The sequence below is a fragment of the Electrona antarctica genome, assembly GCF_951216825.1.
Source record: "Electrona antarctica genome assembly, chromosome: 7".
NCBI lineage: Eukaryota > Metazoa > Chordata > Actinopteri > Myctophiformes > Myctophidae > Electrona > Electrona antarctica.
In genome coordinates this window covers 26,576,303-26,598,962 of record NC_136812.1, presented here as the reverse complement: position 1 = coordinate 26,598,962, position 22,660 = coordinate 26,576,303, and the positions used below count along the sequence as shown (strand labels likewise).

The window sequence follows — 22,660 nt, the reverse complement described above, 5'->3', positions numbered from 1 at the left end:
CATAACATTGCGGTGACACTTTTCCACTGATTCGCCCACATAGACTGCTGACTGTAGTAATTACATATGCCACTGTTAGTTTAAGTTCTGCCCTTATTCAGTTTTTTCTGCAAGAGTCTAGCCTTCTGAGGGTTGGTCTGTCTGTCTGGAGCAAATGTGCAAACTGTCCGACCGATCAGTGAGAAAATGTCTTGTATACACTGCCAGTACACCACACCATTTTGAAATAGTTAACTTTAACTTTCATAAGAATTGTGTGGGTGACGTACAGTAGGCTCAGTTTCTCCCTTCTACCTGTCCGTCATATACAGTACTGAACGTACATTCACATGACTGACATTACAGGCCGGCCACCTAGAAGTCCGAGAGCCACACTAAAGCTACGCCATTCCCATATGGATCCCGAGAGCCACGTGACTCCATTTTTACAGAAGTGATTTGTTAATTGGCTTAGTTGTGTGTGAATCTCCCTCTTTTTTCACGGCCGCATGTGGCCCAGTATGTGACAGGCACTCATACTCCCCCGTTTCCTACCCTCCCACCTCTCACCTCAGCTTCTATTCGCTCTACCGTTTCCTCCTTACAGCTCGGTGACCTTCATCTGCCCTCTCCTACTCTGTCCTTCTGTCCATTCCTGTAAACCTCATGCCCGGTTCATGCTCCATCGTACGACAGTGCCGCGCGCCTAAAATAGCAACAACAAAAATTGAAATCTTGTCTTGTACTTTCTGCGTTCAGCTCGCTCGATCCCTCCCAATCTCTTTCTCTCTCCACCTTCTCCTCTCGGAGGAAGTCACCAATTACAGGCGCTCTGCTCCCCCCGGCCGCCTCCCCACCCACCCCGTCCCACCCCCGCCTATGTTGACAAACACCCGGTGTCAGGCAACGGCACAACGCAGGTGTGCCACTAACAAGTAGGTGGCACAGGGAGCGAGAGAAAGAGGGCACGCAGGACAGCGCAGACACTACCTAACACCAGGCCGCCCACACATGTACACACACACAAAGACATACGGTACAGGCACCTGTGAAAGTGGGAAACACACACGCCGTTGGATAGAAAAAAGACACGGAGACACAAATGTCATGTAAGCGCAAACTTGTACTTGTGCGTGGATGCGCGCGCGCGCGCACACACACACACACACACACACACACACACACACACACACACACACACACACACACACACACACACACACACACACACACACACACACACACACACACACACACACACACACACACACACACACACACACACACACACACACACACACACACACACACACACACACACACACACACACACACACACACACACACGTCTATTGAAACCTAAAAAGGAGGGGAGGGGACACGCTGATGTTCTGCAGCCGCAACAGAGAGACATTAAAAGATAGAGACAACGATGCAAGACACAGAAAGAGAGACAGAGACCAAGTCAAAAAAAGAATGGCGAAGGATAGAAAGAGAGGGACTGAGAATAGAGAACGAGTCAGAGAAAAATAAAAGGTGAGAGAGAAGAGACAGTCAGAGAGAGAAATAAAGAGTGATAGAAATAGAGAGACACACACATAATGTATATATATATACATTACATATACATACATATACATATATATATATATATATATATATATATATATATATATATATATATATATATATATATAGAGAGAGAGAGAGAGAGAGAGAGAGAGAGATGGCAGAGGAGGAGGAGAAGCAGACAGGAAAGCGAGAGGCAGCTGGCACTCTGGGGCCGGGTGGATGGATGTGCTCCTTGTTAGCATAGCCCTGACAGTCTGACGAGAGGGCTGCTGTCAGGGCTGGGCCTGCCTCCGTGAGGCTGTGGGATGAGGGGATGCTGTAGGGCTGAGACAGGGCCTGTGAGCTGGGGCGGGGAGGGCTGTGGGGCGGAGAGCGAGGGGTGCCCCGGCAGATGAAAGACGCGGGGCCTCCCAGCTGACTAGTTAGAGGAAAGGCGCGATGCGGCCCCCATTATACGGCCCCTACGACAAGGCTGCACGCTCGGCCGGCTCCGCGCCACCCGCCACTCCGGCCGTGTTTTAGAACAGCGGTGCCGCTCACCTACGGTCAACGAGACGGCAATAAGTCAACTGATGCATTGTTGTAAGATCATGATTTATTCCTTTGCTGTTGGCTGCTTGGCAAGACGCGCCGGGGCCATGTACCGGCAGCCTGACACACCGTGGGTTTCACACTGGGGGCTTCAACGCAGACAGCGCCTAGAGCAGGCGTAATATATGCAGTGGATCTGTGTGTGTGTGTGTGTGTGTGTGTGGGTGTCTCTCCATCCACTTTCTCTCTCTATTCCCCCATTCATCCCTCCATCTGTCCATCTCTCCTTGCTTGGCTGAGAGGCTGGACAGTAGACGACCAAGTGAAATAAAACAAGCCAAGATGGCAACGGACTACTCACCAAGTACCCATCTCTGATTTATCCTGTGTGGTGGTGAGCACGGCAAATACTTCTTGTCAATTCAGTGACAGCACACACTTCAGCAAACGTTTATCAAACGTCACTGTCGACAGTGATTCATTATATATTTACTGTCCACAACACACACAATGTGATCAGTAAGTGACAGTGGAGTTAAAGTCATGTGCCTGCTTTCAGACAAGTATGTACACTGAGCTGCTGGTTTCAACCCTCCTAGCAGTCGTTTCTAACTTGAAGTGGAAGGTCAATCTATTCAACGGTACAGATAAAGATAAACAAACAAATGAGGGGGAAAAAAAGAAAAACGGAGGAAGTTTAATACAGCCAGGCCTGGCAGTAATCCCAGTGGATATGTGCAACGCCTTTGTAGTCCAGTAGTGCCTGACATATATAGCTGGTTTTAGCTAACAAACCAAAACACATCTCTCCCCAGAGGAAGACGAGTGGATAGATGGATGAGTGGATGAAGGATGGGAGAGCATAAAAAGGTGTACAGAGGTGGAGGTCTGATGTTGTGGAAGTGCTTAAAATATCCTGTCGGCATACATTCGTTAAACAAACTGGGGAGGAAAGATTTGTCTGTGTGTGCCGCGGTCGACTGTAAATCACCGACCAAAATCACCTCCGTCCGTCTGCCTCCCTAGGTGGAAGAAAAACAACCCCGGCCCCCCCTCGCCCACGGGTCTGATAATTTACACCCTGTAACCCCAGTGTCACAGGGCGTTCGCTCCGAGTGGAGACGCTGGCGGTCTGGGGATTTGAGGGAGGGGGGGGCAGCGGAGGAGTGAAATTCTCATAGGGTTGGGTAATTTCTACAACTCCCACAGAGTCTGGGTCCGCAGGGAGACCTTGGGTTCCGTCCTCAACCATCCACCCCCTCACCTCACTCCCCCTGCCGTGCAACACACACCCCTACACCCCCCAACCCCAACCTGCAGATACTGAGGCAGAACTGGGGGCCTGGATGACATCACTGCTTTCTAAACTAAACTGTCATAAACATTTGGCTCCGATGCCGCAGTCATAGAGATAATGAAAAGGGATATATAGAGAGAGAGATAAGAGATGGAGAAAGAGAGAGAGGGAGGGAGAGAGGTTGGCAGAGACTTCCTCCCCACCTCCAGACAGGCAGAAGTGACTGAAACTATGGGAGAGAGTTAGAGCAATAATAAATGGATAATTTAGGGCATTCTTGGCCATTAAAATATAGCAGCTTTAAGACAAACAGTCAAATATAATCAGGCTTCAGTGCAAGTACTCTGCAGCCTGTCAGAGCGGAGATATAGCAAGGCTGTGTGACTGCATGGGCATGCCAGGGTGGTGGATCAGGGCATGGCAGCCTTGTGTCTGATCAGTGTTCTAACTTCAATACTTGGGAGTTTGATATCCTGCTGGAATATTGATGAAGATCATGTACATTCAACGGAATGGGCCTGATTGGAGATATTCAGATCAGAAAAGGCATGACACATTTTCTATATTGGCCCACCGACATCCAAATAATATATGAACCTAAATAAGGCTGCTTAAATCAACCCCACTATGGCTTCCGTACTGGAGACAACTTCCATGACTTCCGTTGCATAAGACAAATGAAAGAATTCTTTAGTATCTAATGTTTTGTGACTTTAAGCAGGCAAAACCAACATCTGACCGCATGACTAAATGTAATATATTTAGGAACGAAACCTAAATAGACATTAGACACGTTCATGAACGCGGGGACATCAGTCATGTTGACTTGAGCACGTCTGAAAGTATGAAAGGGAGAGAAATGACTCACAGTGCTAAGCTTGCTCGAGGTAACGATGATGCGGCGTTCATGTAGCATGCTGGCGTAGAGCTGCAACATGTTGTTGACGTCCACCGCCACAAAGTACTCCGTCAGGTTCCGCTGAAGAGAGAAGGGCAGAGTCACACACACACTTCATGTTCTCCACACTCACTAGACTCTTACATTTCTACATGCTGTGAATATGAAGTGGGACTGGCCATTGGCCAGTACATAGGCTGGAATGCTAGTTACTCTTCACCGCATAGTATTTGGCTTTGTGTAAAGGGATCAGAACTCGGCATAAATGGAGAGAATACAGACGGAAGCACTTCTGTCTTTAATTTGTCCGACTGATTTCTACCAGTCACATGTATTTTTGGAAAAAAGCTATCAATCAACTGTGCTTGAGGGAGCAAAAAGGGCACTTTTACTTCTAAAGCCTGAGTGATCACCATATTAATGACATCCACTGCTTCGAATAGTCAGGATGGGTAAATGCAGAGGAAGAATTTAAGCTCAGCATGTAAAAATGTACACATACTGACAACTGACGTGGAATTAATTAGTATTTTAATTATTTATAATTTGTTATATAACGGTGGAACACACCGAAAATAGCCAATCTATGGAAAGCATTAATCTTGTACTTGTACATCATGTTCAGCACAAGACAGTGTTTTTGTATGTCTGGTGCTGTTATAGTATCACGAATTGAGGATTAGTCAAAAGAGGACACAGAGTCAAATTTGAAGCGAATGCTTGGTGTGATCACGCAGTAGCAGTATCAGCGTCAGCACAAGACAAAAGACTAAAGGAGCTGATGTATCGTCTGGTGATGCAACGATTTCAAAAGGTGATAGCGGCGTGGCAGCGTCTGATCAAAAAGTGTTCCAGGTAGAAGAGAGAAGTTTCACAAAGTGCATGATCCCTCCGCGTCTCTCTTTCTCTCTGCGTTGAAGACTTACGCTCTCAGGGATGGTTGGCAGTCCGTTGATATCCGGGGCGATGAAGTAGGAGTGCTGTGAAAACACAAACACACACAGGGCAGAGAAGAAGGAAGGTCACCCAATGAAGCGAACCGCTCACACACATACAGGAGAACGAGGGGAAGGGGAGGGGAGGGCCCTTCACTTTGTTCTATGATTTATGGCCCATCTTCTCCTCTGTCTATATGAATTGCTGAGCTGGTGTCTGAACTGTGGCGATGCTTTTATCAGGCCCGGAGAACAAGAGAAGCGCTCCATAGCAGCTCGGCTCCCCCTATAGACACACACACACACTGCACGGCCATGTCTCCGGTGGAAAATGGGAGTCTTTATTTAACCATTACAAGAGGCCTGTGCGGAATGTTGATGGACACATGCACACGTGTGTAGCCAAGTGCACGGGCACGTCGGACACACACACACACACAGAAAGGATCACAGGGCTGCCTGTCTCACTTTGGGAGAGCAGGGCAGGTTCAGTGTTCAGATCAAAGAGGCCTGAGCGAGTTGCTGTACAGAGACAGGTAGACACAGCACCACCAACAGCAACATGCTCTCTCTCTCTCACACTCTCTCTCTCTGGGCCTCGGCTCAGCCATCTGTTGCTGCTCCGTTCGTAAATCCACAGTAGCCGGCTCTACACTAACCGCTCTCAGACTGCCAAGACCGCATGCGTTTTGGGGGAAAACGCTGCATTTCATTTCATTTAAAATGATGCCACGCCGTAGCTGTGGCATTGTTATTCCAAACACACCGCGTGCTTGAGATTCAGAACATATTTATTATTTTCAAGAATACAGGCCAAGCTTAATTTATACTTTGTCACACAAAGGTGTCGCTTGTAGACAAGAAAGGATCTTCAAGCTGGCAACGCATGGCAGCAACACATGGCAGTACCGCTGTGCGCTGGAGGATAAATTGAGCTTTGCTTACACCAAAATACAACAGAACATACGAGTACAGTACAATATAATACACTGTACACTACAGAACTGGTTCTCAACATGGGGTTACGGGGACCCCCAGGGGTCCTTGAGGGGGTTCCAGCTAAATGATTGATAGTTGGGAACCAAATCGAGCCTTACAGGTCTGTAACTCTGAAAGTGTACAAATGGAACCAAATCGACCTCACAGAGGACTTGACAGTTACTGTACAATACATCATATCAAATGGGATCCATGGCCTAAGGCCTATCAAACTGGGGGTCCTTGAAATGAAAAGGGTTGATAATCACTGCTACACAGGACAAAAACAGCAGCCGCTCCACCACCAAGTTCCATTTAAAAGTGCAAAAGGGGTAGAGATTAAATTAACATGCTGCCATGAGAAATGCAAAGTAAAGAAAGTGTCCACCACCCAAGAGATTTGAACAAGTTTAGAGAACAAAAGGGAGAGAAAATAATGTGAATAACCGGAAATATTGACTAATGTTTCCTGGCGGTGTAGGACGGTTTCAAACAATATCTAGATGGCATTAAGTGCTGGACTTACTTGGCTAGAGGCAGAGAAGTTCTATGGGTCTATAATAGCATTATAGACCCATAGACATAAGACAAATGACTGTAGAAGCACCATTAGGATAGTGTACACATAGCTGCAGTAGAACCACTATACTGAACCTATGTCCAAACAGTACCTTTAATCATGGACAATATGCCCTCATCCTCTCTTATAATGTACAGCTGTTAAGTAGGCATAACTGTATGATACAGGGAGTCTATGTTTACACCATCACTCTGTGGCTTTTGTGCATGTCTTGGGCAAAATAAGGCTTTACTAACGATTGATCAGGCGCGCACACACGCTCGCCGGCGCACGCACGCACGCACGCACGCACGCACGCTCGCCGGCGCACGCGCACGCACGCACGCACGCACGCTCGCCGGCGCACGCGCACGCACGCACGCACGCACGCTCGCCGGCGCACGCGCACACACACACACACACACACACACACACACACACACACACACACACACACACACACACACACACACACACACACACACACACACACACACACACACACACACACACACACACACACACACACACACACACACACACACACACACACACACACACACACACACACACACACACACACACACACACACACACACACACACACACACACACACACACACAGATGTTCATCTGTCCCACACCTTCGTGGGCTGTTTGCTTGCTTTCTTATCTGTTTTTTTTTTTCCTAGGACATGTTTATACAACAACATGGAATGTGGGTTAACTGGAAAGGCATCAATGAGATTTTTTGAGCACAATTGCCTTTGCTTTAAACATAAACTATAAAAGAAGAGAGATAGAGGGGGGGGGTAACTTTTGATATTCAGAAAGAGAATACAGCAGCATGGAGTGGCATTAATCATTTACATGGTTTGATTGTTTTCCAGAGGAGAAGAAACACACACCAAGGCCCAGGATAGTTTGTTTTTGTTATATTTAAAAAGATAGCGTGGCTTATTTGGCCAAATTGGAAACCCGCAGCTCCCATGCGATTAGTGCAGCAGCGGTTCCAGATTTCACAGAAGTCCTCTCTCTCCCCTACTCCCGTTTCTCTCTGCACACTCATTCTGCTCCACTCACCGGCTCCTTGTTTTGTGGATCTCTCAGTACTTGCCCGGTGGCAATATACAACTGCTTATTCTTGCACATTGAGAGACAGATAGAGAGAGAGAGAGAGAGAGAGAGAGAGAGAGAGAGAGAGAGAGAGAGAGAGAGAGAGAGAGAGAGAGAGCGCAAAACAGGGTTCACACTTGAAAGGGGACAATGATCCCTTTACTCGGCTGCCGCAATGACACACAGAAAAGAGAAATCACTCTTTTAGGGAATTATTCTGCTTCATCAATTAAATATCAAAACAGTGGTTTCTACAGAAAACAGATGAAACCGTCACCCCTGTTCTCTGGGCTTCTCTTCCAATGAAGCTCCAACATCAAAATAAAAAGATTTTCTTTGTAATTGAATAATAATAAAAAAGGACAGGATAAATATATAAAAACAACTTGTAATCAAACGTGTTAGCCTCTTTAAACTATATATTGACTACTTAACATGAGTCTATTTGTGTTGTACGGCTTATCGGCGTAATTACACACATCTCCTTGTGAGACCTGTGGCACACGAGAGAAGCACAGTAGCTCGTTTTAATTAGTCCACTAAAGAAAGGGAATGGTGGTCCTCAAGGACAAAAGCCATGACGTGAAGCCCACGCTGCTTAACACGCAGCCCGCCAGAACCGTGAAAACGGTGTGAAATTAATCGTCTAGCCTGCCAGACACGTAGCTACGTTATCCAGGGGTTTATATTCTTTAATCCATGTTTTGATCCGATCGTATCGTTAGCCACCGTTCGTTAGCACAACAGTCCAAGCCGCGGCCATTTTGAAGATGCACGTGCATTCACTTGCATTCAATGGTCCACGTTCAAATGCCTCTATCGGCATGAATGTCGTTGCCCACAGCCGGCGCTGTGATACTCGCGGTCAGGTTGTTTCTGTACCGAGCGAGAGAACAACAACTGGTCAAGACACCACACACAGCATTTTGTCATTGTAACATGCGGTTACGGATATTTGGCTCTTCAAAATAAGTGTTACGCGCGATAAAACCTTGGCAATGCGTGATTTAATGCTGACGGCAAGACGGTTAAAAACAGACAGATATTAGTGAACACGCAGTCCCACTGAATGATTGATTGATTGAAGTATGAATTAACAGTTACAGTACATTTCAAGCACAACTCAATACAAAAACTGGACGACACCATAAAGCAGGGGTTCTCAACCCTTGGGGGGGGGTCGCCAAATTATTATGGGGGGTACCCAAATTATTAAAAACAAAACCCAAAAAAATAAAACATCTTTTTTTTTTGCAACTGAATGGCTGGAAAATGGAAATGAAGAGTTTCCATAGTACACATAGTGCATGCATACACCTTCCCTAATGATTATATCTGGTTTCAGTATTTATTTATGGTGTATTGTCTAACCCTATTATTAAGGTTATTGTAGCAGTCAATTTATATTGGGGGTTGGGAGGGGGCGGGACGGGGGTCCCGAGACATTGCCAAAGCATTTCCGGGGGTCCCCGGCCAAAAACGTTGAGAACCCCTGCCATAAAGCATTACACTTGTTTATAATAGGGCCCACCATGTCCAATTCATCAGAACATTTAGAGACGTACAAATATACACTTCTATATAGCCAAAAACAGGAAATCATCATTCATCATCATTCAAGGGAAAAAAACATATACAGTGAGGGGAAAAAGGGGTGGGTGGGGTATTCAGATTCCACGGGGGCCAGTTTCGAATTGCAGCCGTCCGTAGGTGCCCTTTCAGAGAGGTTTTGAAGGAGTCAAGGGATTCGCATGTCTTAATGCCTGTTGGTAGGGTGTTCCACATTTTGGTGGCATAGGAGCGAAATGAATTTAGTCCCTTGTTTGTGCCGAATCTGGGTTGTACATGGTTTGTTGAACTCCCTCTGGTGTTGTGGGTGTGGATTTCGTTGACATTAAGGAAGTATTAGGTACATGGGTATCTTGGCGGTGTATCGAATCTTGTGGACCAGACCCATTGCAAGATGCTGTACTCTGTCGTCAGCCCTAAGCCATTCCAGCCTGTCAAAGTGGGCAGGGGTGAGGTGAGTTTGGGGAGTGAGGTCAAGTAGTAGCCTTGTTTTAAGGGCCTTTAAGGTGCTGTGTTACCAAGAGGTGCATGCATACTCGAATAAACCTTGTACGAGGGCTCCTGTTAGGGTCTTCAAGGTGTTTTTGTCGACCAGTGAGGAGATCCTGTATAGGAATCTTGTTCTTTTGTTGACTTTTTTTGATTACGTTGGTGGCCATTTTATCACCGGGGGGGGGGGGGGGGGGGGAGTGTGTGTTTTGTGTTTCTGAGATAGTGTCATGTTAACTCAAACACAGGCTGACGTGGATAGACGTGTGCTTGTTAACATATCTGTTATCCCTTGATAAGTTGGACACATGATGAGTTGTGAAAGTGTACGGCGGGTTCAGAGCGGATCCTTTATCGGACCAGAACCCGTTAGAGCCACTTGTGTTTCCAAACAGAGTGTCAAGTCAGTCCCCCCCGCCCCCACACACACACGCCCCGTGACGGTGTCACGTGCCAAAAGCAGCCAATGTACACGCTCTTACTATCTACAAGATCGATGCTTGTAGCTTGTAGTCCTGCTGTTTTTATAAATTACACATCAGATGTATGCATCTACAGCAGGGCTTCTCAACATGGGGGTCGCGACCCCTCGGGGGGGGTCCCGAAATTATTTTGGGGGGTTTCCCAAATTATTAAAAAACGTTTAATAATTTTTTTCAACTGAATGGCTGGAAAATGGAAATTTAGAGTTTACATAGTAAACACAGTGCATGCATAAACTTTCCTTAATGATTATATCTGGTTTCAGTATTTATTTATGATGCATTTTCTCTATTATTAAGGTTATTGTAGCAGTCAATTTTTATTGGTGAACCCCTATCTACAGTTTACTTACCACACTCAGGTTTACTGGCGTGAAGGGCTTTGGCACAGGCAGATCATATAGCGTGTTCAGCATGTCATTCAAGTCATTTTCCTGGGGAGGGGAAACAAAAACAAAACAAACAAAACAAAAAAACATCAGGACAATTGGCTTTAATTTTCTTTTTTTATGTGTCAATGTAAAGACCCGCTAGGGTCTCCCTCACAGACCGCGGGGCAATGCCGCATCCAGGCCTGAAGGGCTCCAAAAACATCCGACCGACACACATTTAACAAGCAATGGCGAGGTTAGGGTAGACGGGCAGAGTACTTATTATCCCGGCAGCGTTGATTTACAGCCTGGCTGTCGGTAATTAAGCCGAGGGTCGCCCGGTCCAAAAGACAGCGGCTTTAAGAAGCCATCAGAGGGCTTGGCTCGACCACAGAACAGGCCTTGGGATTATTCATCCGGCATTTACGAGCTCTGCACCAAGGCAGCTATTTCTCGAGCTCTGTCGTGGGCAGAGAGGCGCTGTATACGGGACAACGGTTAGTGACACGCAGGCCTAGTTAAACTAACTAACTAACTGTAGCGAATACACTGAGGTCAGACCTGGCAGGTTTTGCTCAAGTGCTCTTTCTGTTTGCTTGCTCTGAGAAGTTTGCTTTGGTTTTGGCCAAAAGTCGCTGTATGTTTGACGAAGTCTGCACGTGCATCTGTCAGGGGAAGTGTGTGTACTGTATGTGTGTGCGCTCAAGAGAGAGAGAGAGAGCAGAAGAGGAAGAGACACAGATAGACGCATAGAAAGAGAGAGAGATATGGTGGAAGAGACAGAGGAGGGAAGATGCACAGTAAAATAAATCCACTCCAGTAGATTGTACAAATATAACCAAATGGAGCTGTAAAGGGTCCATTTGGTTACATTTGACCGCTCTTCGGAGCCAAATGAACACTGAGGATTTCACTGTGTACAGTGAGAGCAGGGGAGTGAAGGGTTTGCGATCGAACAGCCTCCTGTCATGAGCGGCTCAATGCTCACACGCATGGTCAGCAACACGGCCTGGGGAAACAGTTCATTTACCCCCTCGCCTTAAACCCTCATCGCTCTTCTGTCTTCTCTCGTCTGTCAACATCCCCCTCTCGCCCGGAACGGACAGCGGGGAAAATAGAAACCAAATCATGCACACTAACACTTCAGTCACACAGGATTTGTACACAGTGAAATCCTGAGTGTTCATTTAACTCCGAGACTGTACACACGTAACCGATCTGGTTACATTTGTAATACCCTCAGAGTTACAAATGGATAAATTAACATTGAGGATTTTACTGTGCAGCAATCTTTCTGTCACACACACACACACACACACACACACACACACACACACACACACACTCTCTAGTATGCCGTCTTCATCCGTCTGTCTCTCTCTGGATTTTATTATGCTGTGGAATTCATATTAAGTGACAGAGCTGAATGTGTTTATGAATGTGGCCTGCGTGTGTGTGTGTGTGTGTGTGTGTGTGTGTGTGTGTGTGTGTGTGTGTGTCCGTGCGTATTTTTTGGGTGCCTCCTCTTAACAAGGCTCTAAGCTGATCACCCCTCGCTCAGAAACTTGGGCGAAGCTGGGACTACATGACAACTGGTAGCTGTCCCAACGCGCTTTGCACCCCTACCCCCTCCCTTCTCTCTCTGCCTGCAGTCTCTACAAGGGTACATCACCTACAGCCTATGGTAGTCGCTGCACAACTCCATAGTTTGTTGCACACTTTAGAATTCCCCTCCCAATGCTTGTAGAATACAGTGAATAGTCAGGGGGAAAAGGATATCTTAAGATGCGAGTGGTGTGTGTGTGTGTGTGTGTGTGTGTGTGTGTGTGTGTGTGTGTGTGTGTGTGTGCGCGCGCACTCGTGTGCATGCTTCCTAAACGATTTTGTTTTTCCAAGTAAAACATCGGGAATAACTTCCAGTGTCAGATCAGTGTTTGGTCTGTGAAATGTCAACATGGTTGTCTGGTAACAACACGAGGCAAGTCGAACCCGACGCAACAAACAAACCTCACACACAAAAAGACTCCAGCGTACAGAGAGGGAGTACACAATGCAGAAAATATCTTACCACGGCACTGCTTTTCAAAACACACAAGACAAACTCTGTGCTATGACTTCGTAGTCCCTTCAAAATGCAGGATTTAGGTACAATGTGCTTATTGTACATAAATCAATCATACCAACAAAATAAATACATACAAGGATTTGTTAATTGTTAGAGGCTCTTACCTGGTGCTTAATTAAGTAGTCTGCCAGCGTATTTAGCAGCTTGTAGTAGATTTCAAACCATGGAAGATAACTGGAATGAAAAAAGATAGAGATAAATGCATTGTAGAAAAATAAATACAGTAATAACTCATGTCATCATCAGAACATCACGGGTCAATTATTAGTCGAGTAGGTCATGGCCAGTAGTGTTTGTTGTGAACTCGTGAGCTGGGTTCTTTTACATCACGGCTTATTTATACTAGGTTGCGCATAATGTTCACAGACTGATCGTAGAAGATCTACAAGCTCACACCGGTGTGCGACACGTTCGCAACCAAGTAGAAATCAGACTTTAAGGCTTAATTCCATCGCTGGAGGCAGGAAGCAAAGGTGAGGTGAGCATGAGCATGGTGTTGTGACCCAAATAAAAAAAGATCAAAGATTCAGCATACTTTTATAATGCATCACATTTCTTGTTTTAACTTTTTATACATCGCCTGAGGAGAAAATAAACAAAACCGAAATTGCATTCTACTGTCCACGTTTGCTCGGTGTCAAGTGCATTGGCATTACAAGATGCTGAATGCCAACATATAAAAATTCACAAGTAATATTTCATTTAATGCCGTGCTAGCAGTTTCATAAACATATATGCACGTCAATAAGTCATTTAAAATGCAGTGCAGCACATTTACCATTAATAGCTCATATCTATGTGAATCCAAGGCACAGAGACACTTATACATAGCTACAGTGAGTAGACTGATAAATGGTATCTAGTCCTTATTATGACATTCTTCGTACCCAGGCCTCTGTGCATTCTACGCATTCCTGGCATGTCTGCTCTTTGAGCTGGTAGTAAAGGGAGGGAAGAATCAGGGGTTAGAGAGAGAGAGAGAGAGGGAGAGGAAGAGGGAGAGAGAGAGAGAGAGAAAGAGGGAGGGGGGATTTAGGCTCTTCAACAAAACATTACTGGGCCATCGTAGCTTGTGGTGGATGAGGAGAGAATGCAATGGTTTACAAGCATGCAGCTCCCAGATGCACAGACTTAGCCAAGACACAGCCTGCGATGCCCCCACACCACCCTCCCTGTTTCTCCCCCTCACTCTGCTTTCTTTATTTGACCCTTTGCACGAAAATTCCTTCGTCTTATCTAATTAATGTAAAATAAATAAATTCATTAACAAGCTCAAAATAATTCATACCGTGGTGTTTGTGTTGGAGAGCTAATCGCCAAGAACACCCACCATAAGCTAAAAGCATCTGCAACATGGCTTTCTTTATAAAAAGGTTGACATATTCTTGGCCCAGTCGACTCGGTTTTGTGGTGGAAGGTGGCCAACATTTTTTGGGGCTCAAAGGTTGCAAAAACTAGGTAGATTTTTCATGCAATAACAATAAATATTGAAACAAGGTTTTGAATTTTGATTTAGTTTTTAGCATGCATCTTTGAACATTTCTTGCATAATGATCTAATTCTAAGGCCTGCTTAGCATTGAGATGAAGTACTGTACACAGAGACTCCCGTAAATGTTTAATTAACTTTGGCTGATCTGCAAGGCTTGAAAAATGTATGAACTTCAAAATAATTATTCAATCAATCAAAAGTGGACCCTTGCTTTTGATTGTCATTATTAAGTACTACATAAAAGTATTAAAAAATATGTATAAAAAATAAAATAAATCTGCAGTATGTATAATAACAGAGGCTTGAGTAAGTTTTTATAAGCCAGTGAACGAACTCCTGCTCAGGCAATAGGGCTGGAGATCAATGAGCATGGGTCACTGGCTGCTCTGTAGACTGGAATTAACAGACAACAAGAAAACAATAAAGTGAACCTAATGCAAATTTTCATATCGCTAAATCCGCAAGGGGCCAATGAGAGGCCAGGTTCCCGGAGAAGTGCAGCCAAGCGCACCAATCAGGAGAGGCTGAGTGACCATTAGTCTGAAACAATCAGCTTCTTAACATGCCAATATTTTGACGTCTGCATGAACATTTTCCACAATCAGGACACACTCTCAGGAGAAGCAGAATCAAACATGCATATGTTAATTCACATGCTGACCGGATATTAACCTGAAGACCTATTTCTGCCATGTCAAACAAATGTAGAATCCATAATGTGCAGCATATAGCACTCACACGATCTGCATATGAGGTCAGGTTACATTGAATTACGCAAAATGAGGAGGCTAAGTTGGGTCTGTTATCAGGGCTGAGGGGGAGAACAAAGGCTGGGTGTTATCTAGTTTTTCTTCTTTTGTTTAAAACGCCAGGCTCTTGGGCGTTAATCCTTCATTTTTCACCATTAAACGGGATGTAAATAAGACTCTGGCTGTCAGAAGAGCCGTCACCCTCATTACTCCCCACACCAAGATGCTGTAAATCCTTTGTTTTAGAGAGAAACACATGATTGCTGCTGGAGGCAGCCAACCACGGCTTATCAAGATATCCAGTGCTTACGTTTATATCGTCTTAGCACAATAGGAAATACCTTGTGTTCTATTCAAATGCATTGAAATTAATATAACTTTAAGGGGCATTGTTTTGTTCTTTTTATAAGCACCCCCCGCTCTATGTTGATGCAAAGTTAAAGTTTGGAAAGCTTGCAGAGATACTCCTACTCGTCACAGTTCATTGCTCAGATCTGTTTTTGCTTCACAAATCCTCCGATAGAGAGCGAGGCATCCATCACTGGCGCGCTCCAAGCGTGGAGGCCCCGCAATCTCTCCTGCCATTTTAAACACACGTCTTCTCAAAGTGCCGTGTACTCAAAGAATGAACGGCTAATCTACAGCCCACTCATAGACCCCTCCAGCTCCTCATCCCCCAGGCTCAGAGGGAGGGGGACAGTCTGCGATAGGAGCAGTGGCGCAAGAAAGGGCATCAGGTCTCGCAAATGATGCTGTTATGGAAGGGAGTTCCCACAATCCAGCACATCCAAAAGTTACGCTTTTCAACATTGGTTTCAACACTGTACAGTGCATATTTACATAAAAATAAATTACTACAACTATTACAAAAAACACTTTCAATATCTATAATATCCCATCCAGACATTGTTATGTCCTATATTACAATTACTATCTGTACACCTTGGCTGTTAAGTTGTTTGAGTACAGGACAGGTCAGGACTGGTGAACTTAACCACAAAACATCCTCCGTGTTAATTTATCCACTTGTAAAGGCCTATTCATACTCCAGTTGTAGGTGTTAAGGTGACCAACGAAACTGTGGTTAGTAAAAACAAGAGAGATGTGTTTGGGAGAGCGGAGAGAGGCTTACCACTGCGGCCTGACGTCATGTTGTAGTTTCCGGTGGTCACTTTATCACCTAAAACCGAGTATGAATAGGCCTTAACTCTGACAGAGTAAAAATGTACATTCTCAGAGCTAAATGATCACTTGGGATGTGTACTGTACATCTGCCCTGTTTTATGCCACAACGTACCTGTTGGGTGTTAAGCGAAACGCTATTATTCATATTCCCCTGGATGGGTCTTAAATCTCCCTCCACATCCAGGGCCCTGGAACCATAAGTCAGCTTGCACCTTGTAGCCGGCTCAGTGAAAGATTTGATTACATCTTTACTTTGCCGGGTCAAGGGTTAAGTGCAGGGAAGGAAATGTCCTCTGGCAGCCCCGCTAAGTGACCACTAACCGGAGCAAGGCCGGGGATCCCAAAGCCTCAGCCGTCAAATAAAACCAAGGAAAACGGCTTTTTCATCTCTGAGCCGCTAACATGTCCAACGGCAGTCCCCCCCCCCCCCTCCTGCTTTCCAAATGTGAGAGAATGAACATGGGAGAAGACGTAGGGGGATAACAGTGTGAAAATGTTAGTGTGTGCAGGGGTGTGTGTGTGTGTGTGTGTGTGTGTGTGTGTGTTAAGAGGTTTCGCCTAAAGGAAGTGCGGCCCTTTCAGCCGGGGTCTTTAGCCACAAGACTACAAAGGGCTGTCCACATAAAACTGTCCCAGTCATTAAGGCACTTCCTCCAGTAAGCAGAGGTGACAATTTTATGGTCCCAGCACTTCAACAATTGCGGAGACGCAAACTGTTTTAATTACTTTTATTTTACATCCCGAGGAAATGATAGATTAAATGAAGGTAGGCTAAGTGGTGGCCGAGCCTCTTCCCCCACTTCTCTTTTAATCTGCCTCACAGGCTAACGCCACTAATTCATTCTGATCCTTCTTTCATATCCTCTCACTTAAAAAATTCTGTTGTTTTTTTTCCTCTCTCCTCTCTTTTTTGAAATAATAACTTGTAACTGGCAAGTCAAATTTTTAAATAATTTTGAAATAACAATAAAAATAAAACAGAAGTGTAGAATGGGCAGGTGGGGGGTGCAGGCTTCTGCTCTCATTTTATTCAAGGTATTCGTACACGGTTCACATACTGTACCTACTTTGAGACATCTAAAGTATGGATTATTTACTTCAATCACACCTTGAAATATTTCACAAATCTTTTCCCAACTCAGTGGACTAAACTAAACACTAAAATCAGTCTACAGGAAAAGGAATGATAAAAAAAAGAAAATAAAAACACACACACACACACACACACACACTAAAAAAAACTTTCTATAATTTTTTTTGTATTATTATTATTATTATTATTAAATGAAGCAAGCCATGCAAACTACTCAGAATGCATAATGAATTTTATACATCATATGTCAAATGAATTAGCATGTCGAACTCAGCGAGAGGACAGGGGAGCCTCTGCTAATTGGCAGTGAAGCTTCATGCATAATTATGGGCCAGGCGTCTTTGCCGTCGCACTGTGGCAGTAGCCGTGTAACGACTCGGAGTAAGAAAAAGAGAGAGGGAGAGAGAGAGAGAGAGAGAGAGAGAGAGAGAGAGAGAGAGAGAGAGAGAGAGAGAGAGAGAGAGAGAGAGGGAGAGAGAGAAACAAAGGCCATGCAGAGACTGGCTGAGGGAGGGTGGGTGGTGCGAGCAGGAGGGACGGTTCTCGACAGCAGCTCATAAGGGCAGTGACAAACCCACCACTGTCCATCAGGAGACACAGTCGGACACACAATCGCGCACACACCAACCAGCGCAGCAATTACACAATCACACACACACACAACTGAAAGACCGATTTTTGCTGTGCTTTATCCACTTAAGCCATAAATAAAAATAGCGATTTAAAAAAAATATATATACACACACAGACACACACACACACACTACATATACATATATGTTTTTATTGTGTTTTGTGACACTTTTCGCCTTAAACATGACCAAAATAGGCAGACCAGGGTTCAAGTGCTTAAGAACATATTTTAATCAACTAATGCCATTGAAATGGCTTAATTTCTCCTTTTCATTTTATGCTATCATCAGCAGCAGCAGGTCATGTTGACACTTTCCTAAATTCTTTTAATAAGCTTGCACATTGAGATTAGCACTGGGGTACACTCTCTACATAATAGGAGTGTAATTACATTTGCAACACTAGAATTAGTGAATTATGCTTAATTAAATGGAAATTAAGTGATAATGGCCTTTGTTACAGTGCTATTAGGTGGGGGAATGGCCTTTTTTCAAGCATGGTTGTGGGCACCCCTATCCAAATAGAAACAGCCCACCAATGAAATATCAAAATTCCACAGCTTTTAAGTAATCATATGTGCATGTGTAAGATTTGTGTGGGAAGATGGGAATATAGATTTGTTTCTCCTGCTCAGCAGAACAAGGTAACATTGTCTTCAATATAAAACCCTTATCACCTTATTTTAAAAAGGAATGCATAAAAAAATATATATAATAGTAATAATAATCCTGAGTGGTCCATACATGTTATGACAATAGGAGCCATAAATGGGAGCTCTCGTTAATGAAGTCAATATACGTAGGTGATGGTTGGTTTGAACACATTTAATTGGTGATTTATACCAAAAATAGCAAATCTACAAGTGCACAACGCATCATAGCCTGATGCGTTGTGAGCTTGTAGATCTGCAATTTTTGGTGCGCAAACACCACTTGTACATATTCCCTTTGATAGTGAATCTAAGAAAACAGAAATCTGAGACCGTGGGTTTATTTTCCGAAATGTGAATTGTACTGTATTCATCAGCGCACTTATCTAGATTCCAGTTTTTGACATTCATATATATTTGCTGCCAGCAAATGTACAAAAGCTACAATGTTGATGCCATTGCATGTTCAACATTGCAGTCACATTCAAGATGTGTGTGTGTGTGTGTGTGTGTGTGTGTGTGTGTGTGTGTGTGTGTGTGTGTGTGTGTGTGTGTGTGTGGGGGGGGTATACCTGAGCAGACATATACAGACACGGCAGCCTTGAGTGAGTCGGCAGAAGCCAAACCTCTGCTTGCTGTCAATGTCGGTCAGGACAAAGGTGAAGTTCTGCCCCACCTGACTCTGGGATACCCTGAGACCAGACAGACAGACAGACAGACACAGACACAGACACACACAGACACACACACACACTTAATTAATTAAGTTAATACAATACAGTACTCTGTATATCACGCTACAAAAACCCCAAATGTTTAGACAATGACCTGCCTTCGCAATGAACTGGAATGACAAACTTTTCAAATGTGTCTAATATAACACACACACACACACACAGTAAAACTAAAGGGAGCATTAAGTTCCCCAAGGCATTGTGCAATAGTATATTATTTTGCCACTAGATGGCAGCAGTTCAGCTTCGGTAGAGGAGCATTATATTAGCCCCCCTCCCCCTTTCACTCTCTCTCTCTCTGCAAAAGGTACTTTTAGATGTCATTTTCCATGCTGAAAATAAAGAGCCCAGTCCAGAGCTGAGAGCTGCTGGCCAAGTTGGATCAGACTTATATTTCTACAGCACGTTGGACAAAGCTTAATTTATTCTCCATCGCTTGCTGACAAGAACACGAATTTTCAAGCTAACAACACGTCGCCGAGCGACACTGTCGCACTATGGAGTATAAATTACACACACACACACACACACACACACACACACACACACACACACACACACACACACACACACACACACACACACACACACACACACACACACACACACACACACACACACACACACACACACACACACACACACACACACACACACACACACACACACACACACACTAACGCTGATACAGTGCTGATAAAGCATACAGTAGGCAGCATGTTGGCATTATCTTGGCCGTCATCATCGTCAACGTCACCATCTCCTTTAGGACTTCATTATGATGTGTTGGTTCACTAACACGTGTGTTGCTGCTATACTAGCCTGTACTGTTACTGTACCGTTACTGTATTGTTCCGTTACTGTACCGTTACTGTTACTGCACGAGAACCTATAGCCTGTAGTGTTACTATACTAGCCTGTACTGTACCAGAACCTGCACCAGAAACGTCATATGTCCACAACTGTTACTTTTCATGAGGGGCGCTCTTATCATCGTTCATCATCATACATCACATACATCACATTCCGTGCTCAGCCAATCAAATCATCACAAATGTCATTCCGGCCAATCACAATTTGGGTCTTAATTTTTCCGTCTTCACTTTTTTGTCTTCAATGTTTGCGTTTACACAAACACGGAAAGCTGGGCATAGGAGGGGCTAGCAAAGATAGCTAATGTAGCAGATCTAAAATCCCAAGCTTGTGGATCTGCTACTGTTGATGCTTTTATGTGACGCTGTAGTATGATCAAGTAGGGCAGTGGTTCTCAACCAGGGGACCACCAGTGGTCCTCGTGGTCCTGCTACAGTACATGATGGAGTTGGTAATCAAATTCACCCAAATGAAATAAAATGGACTCCATATCATGGTTTCATTTTACATTCTCAAGAGTGAAATTGTTATTTTGATCAACGTTGTCTGTTATATCACTACCACATCAATAAAGCATGTCATTGTGGACAACAAAATCGTATTCAACAACCCAAGTTTTGGGTCTGACAGTGGTCTGTGTGAATAAATTAATTGGTTGATTAAGTCAAACACTTAGTCCAAAAGGATATCACCAAAAAAGTCCTTGCTGTCTTGTTTCCATTCAGGTCCTGGGTATTTAATTCATAATCATGACATGAAAAGAAATGGACCTTGACATGAAAAGGGTTAAAAACCACTGAACCAGGGCGTTAATTTACGAAAAAACTAAAAAAGTGAATTATGGAGATAAGAGGTTTCTGCCCGACAGCAACGTTATACAGTATGTACAGTACATCACACACACACAAACACATTGGCCAGCGGCGATATGCAGCTAACCATGACACTCCAGCATGGGCGGACAGCCGGACACACACACACACACACACAAACACACATACGTACGTGTGTACTCACATCATTTCCTTGTTCATAAGTATGTGTGTATGTCATGCACTCACTCACAAGCGTGCGTGCACGTTTGTATGCATGTATGTGTCTACAATACAGTATGTGTGTGCGGACACTGTGCGCGCATCAGTACTACATCTGCACATATGTCACCGCCTACATGTGTTGCGTTATTGTGTGTGTGTGTGTGTGTGTGTGTGTGTGTGTGTGTGTGTGTGTGTGTGTGTGTGTGTGTGTGTGTGTGTGTGTGTGTGTGTGTGTGTGTGTGTGTGTGTGTGTGTGTGTGTGTGTGTGTGTGTGTGTGTGTGCGCGCGCGCGTGGGAGTGGAGGAAGCATACCTTTCCACGTCAAAGGGAAAGCAGAACTTTGGTAGCGTCTGCAGGACCTCCTGTGAAACAAGAACAGAGAGAGAGAGAGAGAGAACATTTTTAGAGATACACTCAATTAAACGGTGAGAACAGAGAGAGAGCAAAGAGAACCACAATGGTCCATTTGAGATCATGGGTCCCCAGGGTGTATTCTAAGTGGGCAGTATCAACTGGCAAAGCAAAATGAGGATTAATGTTAGCGCTGCTGATAGTGATCTGACAAAATGTTCCCATCAACACGCTGTAGCCCTAATGCACTTAATCCAAATGAATTGGCAATCTAGAGTACTTCAGCTGGCGGAACGGAGACGCGGAGAGACCAAACATTGACTTCTGTTCTTTTTTTCTTTAAGAATGGGGGGAGGGGGGGGGGGTCTCGGGGTCTCCCCGATCAACAGCTTAAATAATTAGCAGCGAACGAGTTCATCGATTATCAGGTGCCAAAGGGAGATGTAAAATGAGGGGAGAGAGAGATAGAGCGAAAGAGAGACAGAGACACGCAGAGAGAGGGGGGGGGGGGGGGGGGGAGACAGAGAGGGGGGCAGCTAGGTTGTGGTGGCAGATTGCAGTGACAATGGGCTAAGCAGCTCTGAGGGGTTAAGAGGTGTGGTGGGGGGGTGAGCCTGCGGGGCTTTACCTCCCAAACATCTCCCCTGTGGTTAAAGAAGGAGCGTGTGTGAGGGGGGGGGGGGGGGTCCGGTGGTGGCGGCCTTCCTCCTGCAGCATATGGATTTAGACATGGAGCAGGGACACAGTGGAGCACCATATGGGTTAGCTACACCCCAGACCAGCCATCTCTCTCTGTAGTTCATAGAGGCATCCTGGGGACTTCCAGACTGGGTAGCTGGCTGGTGAACTTGGAGCCTCTCTCTCCCTTTTTTCCATCCATCTCTCTTAGCCAAGGAGCATCAACAAGCCAGAGGTCTGTCTGACCATGCAGCTGAATGACAGCAGAAGACTGTCTGTCTGTCTG

At 44.9% G+C, this 22,660-nt stretch overlaps 1 protein-coding gene across 2 annotated transcripts in view; it reads right to left on the bottom strand.

Annotated features, from left to right (window-relative positions):
• dennd1b (DENN/MADD domain containing 1B) overlaps positions 1-22,660 on the bottom strand; it is a 148,483-nt gene that overhangs the window by 67,606 nt on the left and 58,217 nt on the right. For both annotated transcript variants that reach the window (XM_079506371.1, XM_079506372.1), the window contains exons 4-9: positions 21,658-21,707; positions 19,274-19,393; positions 13,006-13,075; positions 10,759-10,839; positions 5,204-5,257; positions 4,248-4,358 (exon numbers count right to left, since the gene is read on the bottom strand). In XM_079506371.1, the coding sequence (XP_079362497.1) occupies positions 4,248-4,358; positions 5,204-5,257; positions 10,759-10,839; positions 13,006-13,075; positions 19,274-19,393; positions 21,658-21,707 (486 nt within the window). The remainder of the gene's footprint in view (positions 1-4,247; positions 4,359-5,203; positions 5,258-10,758; positions 10,840-13,005; positions 13,076-19,273; positions 19,394-21,657; positions 21,708-22,660) is intronic.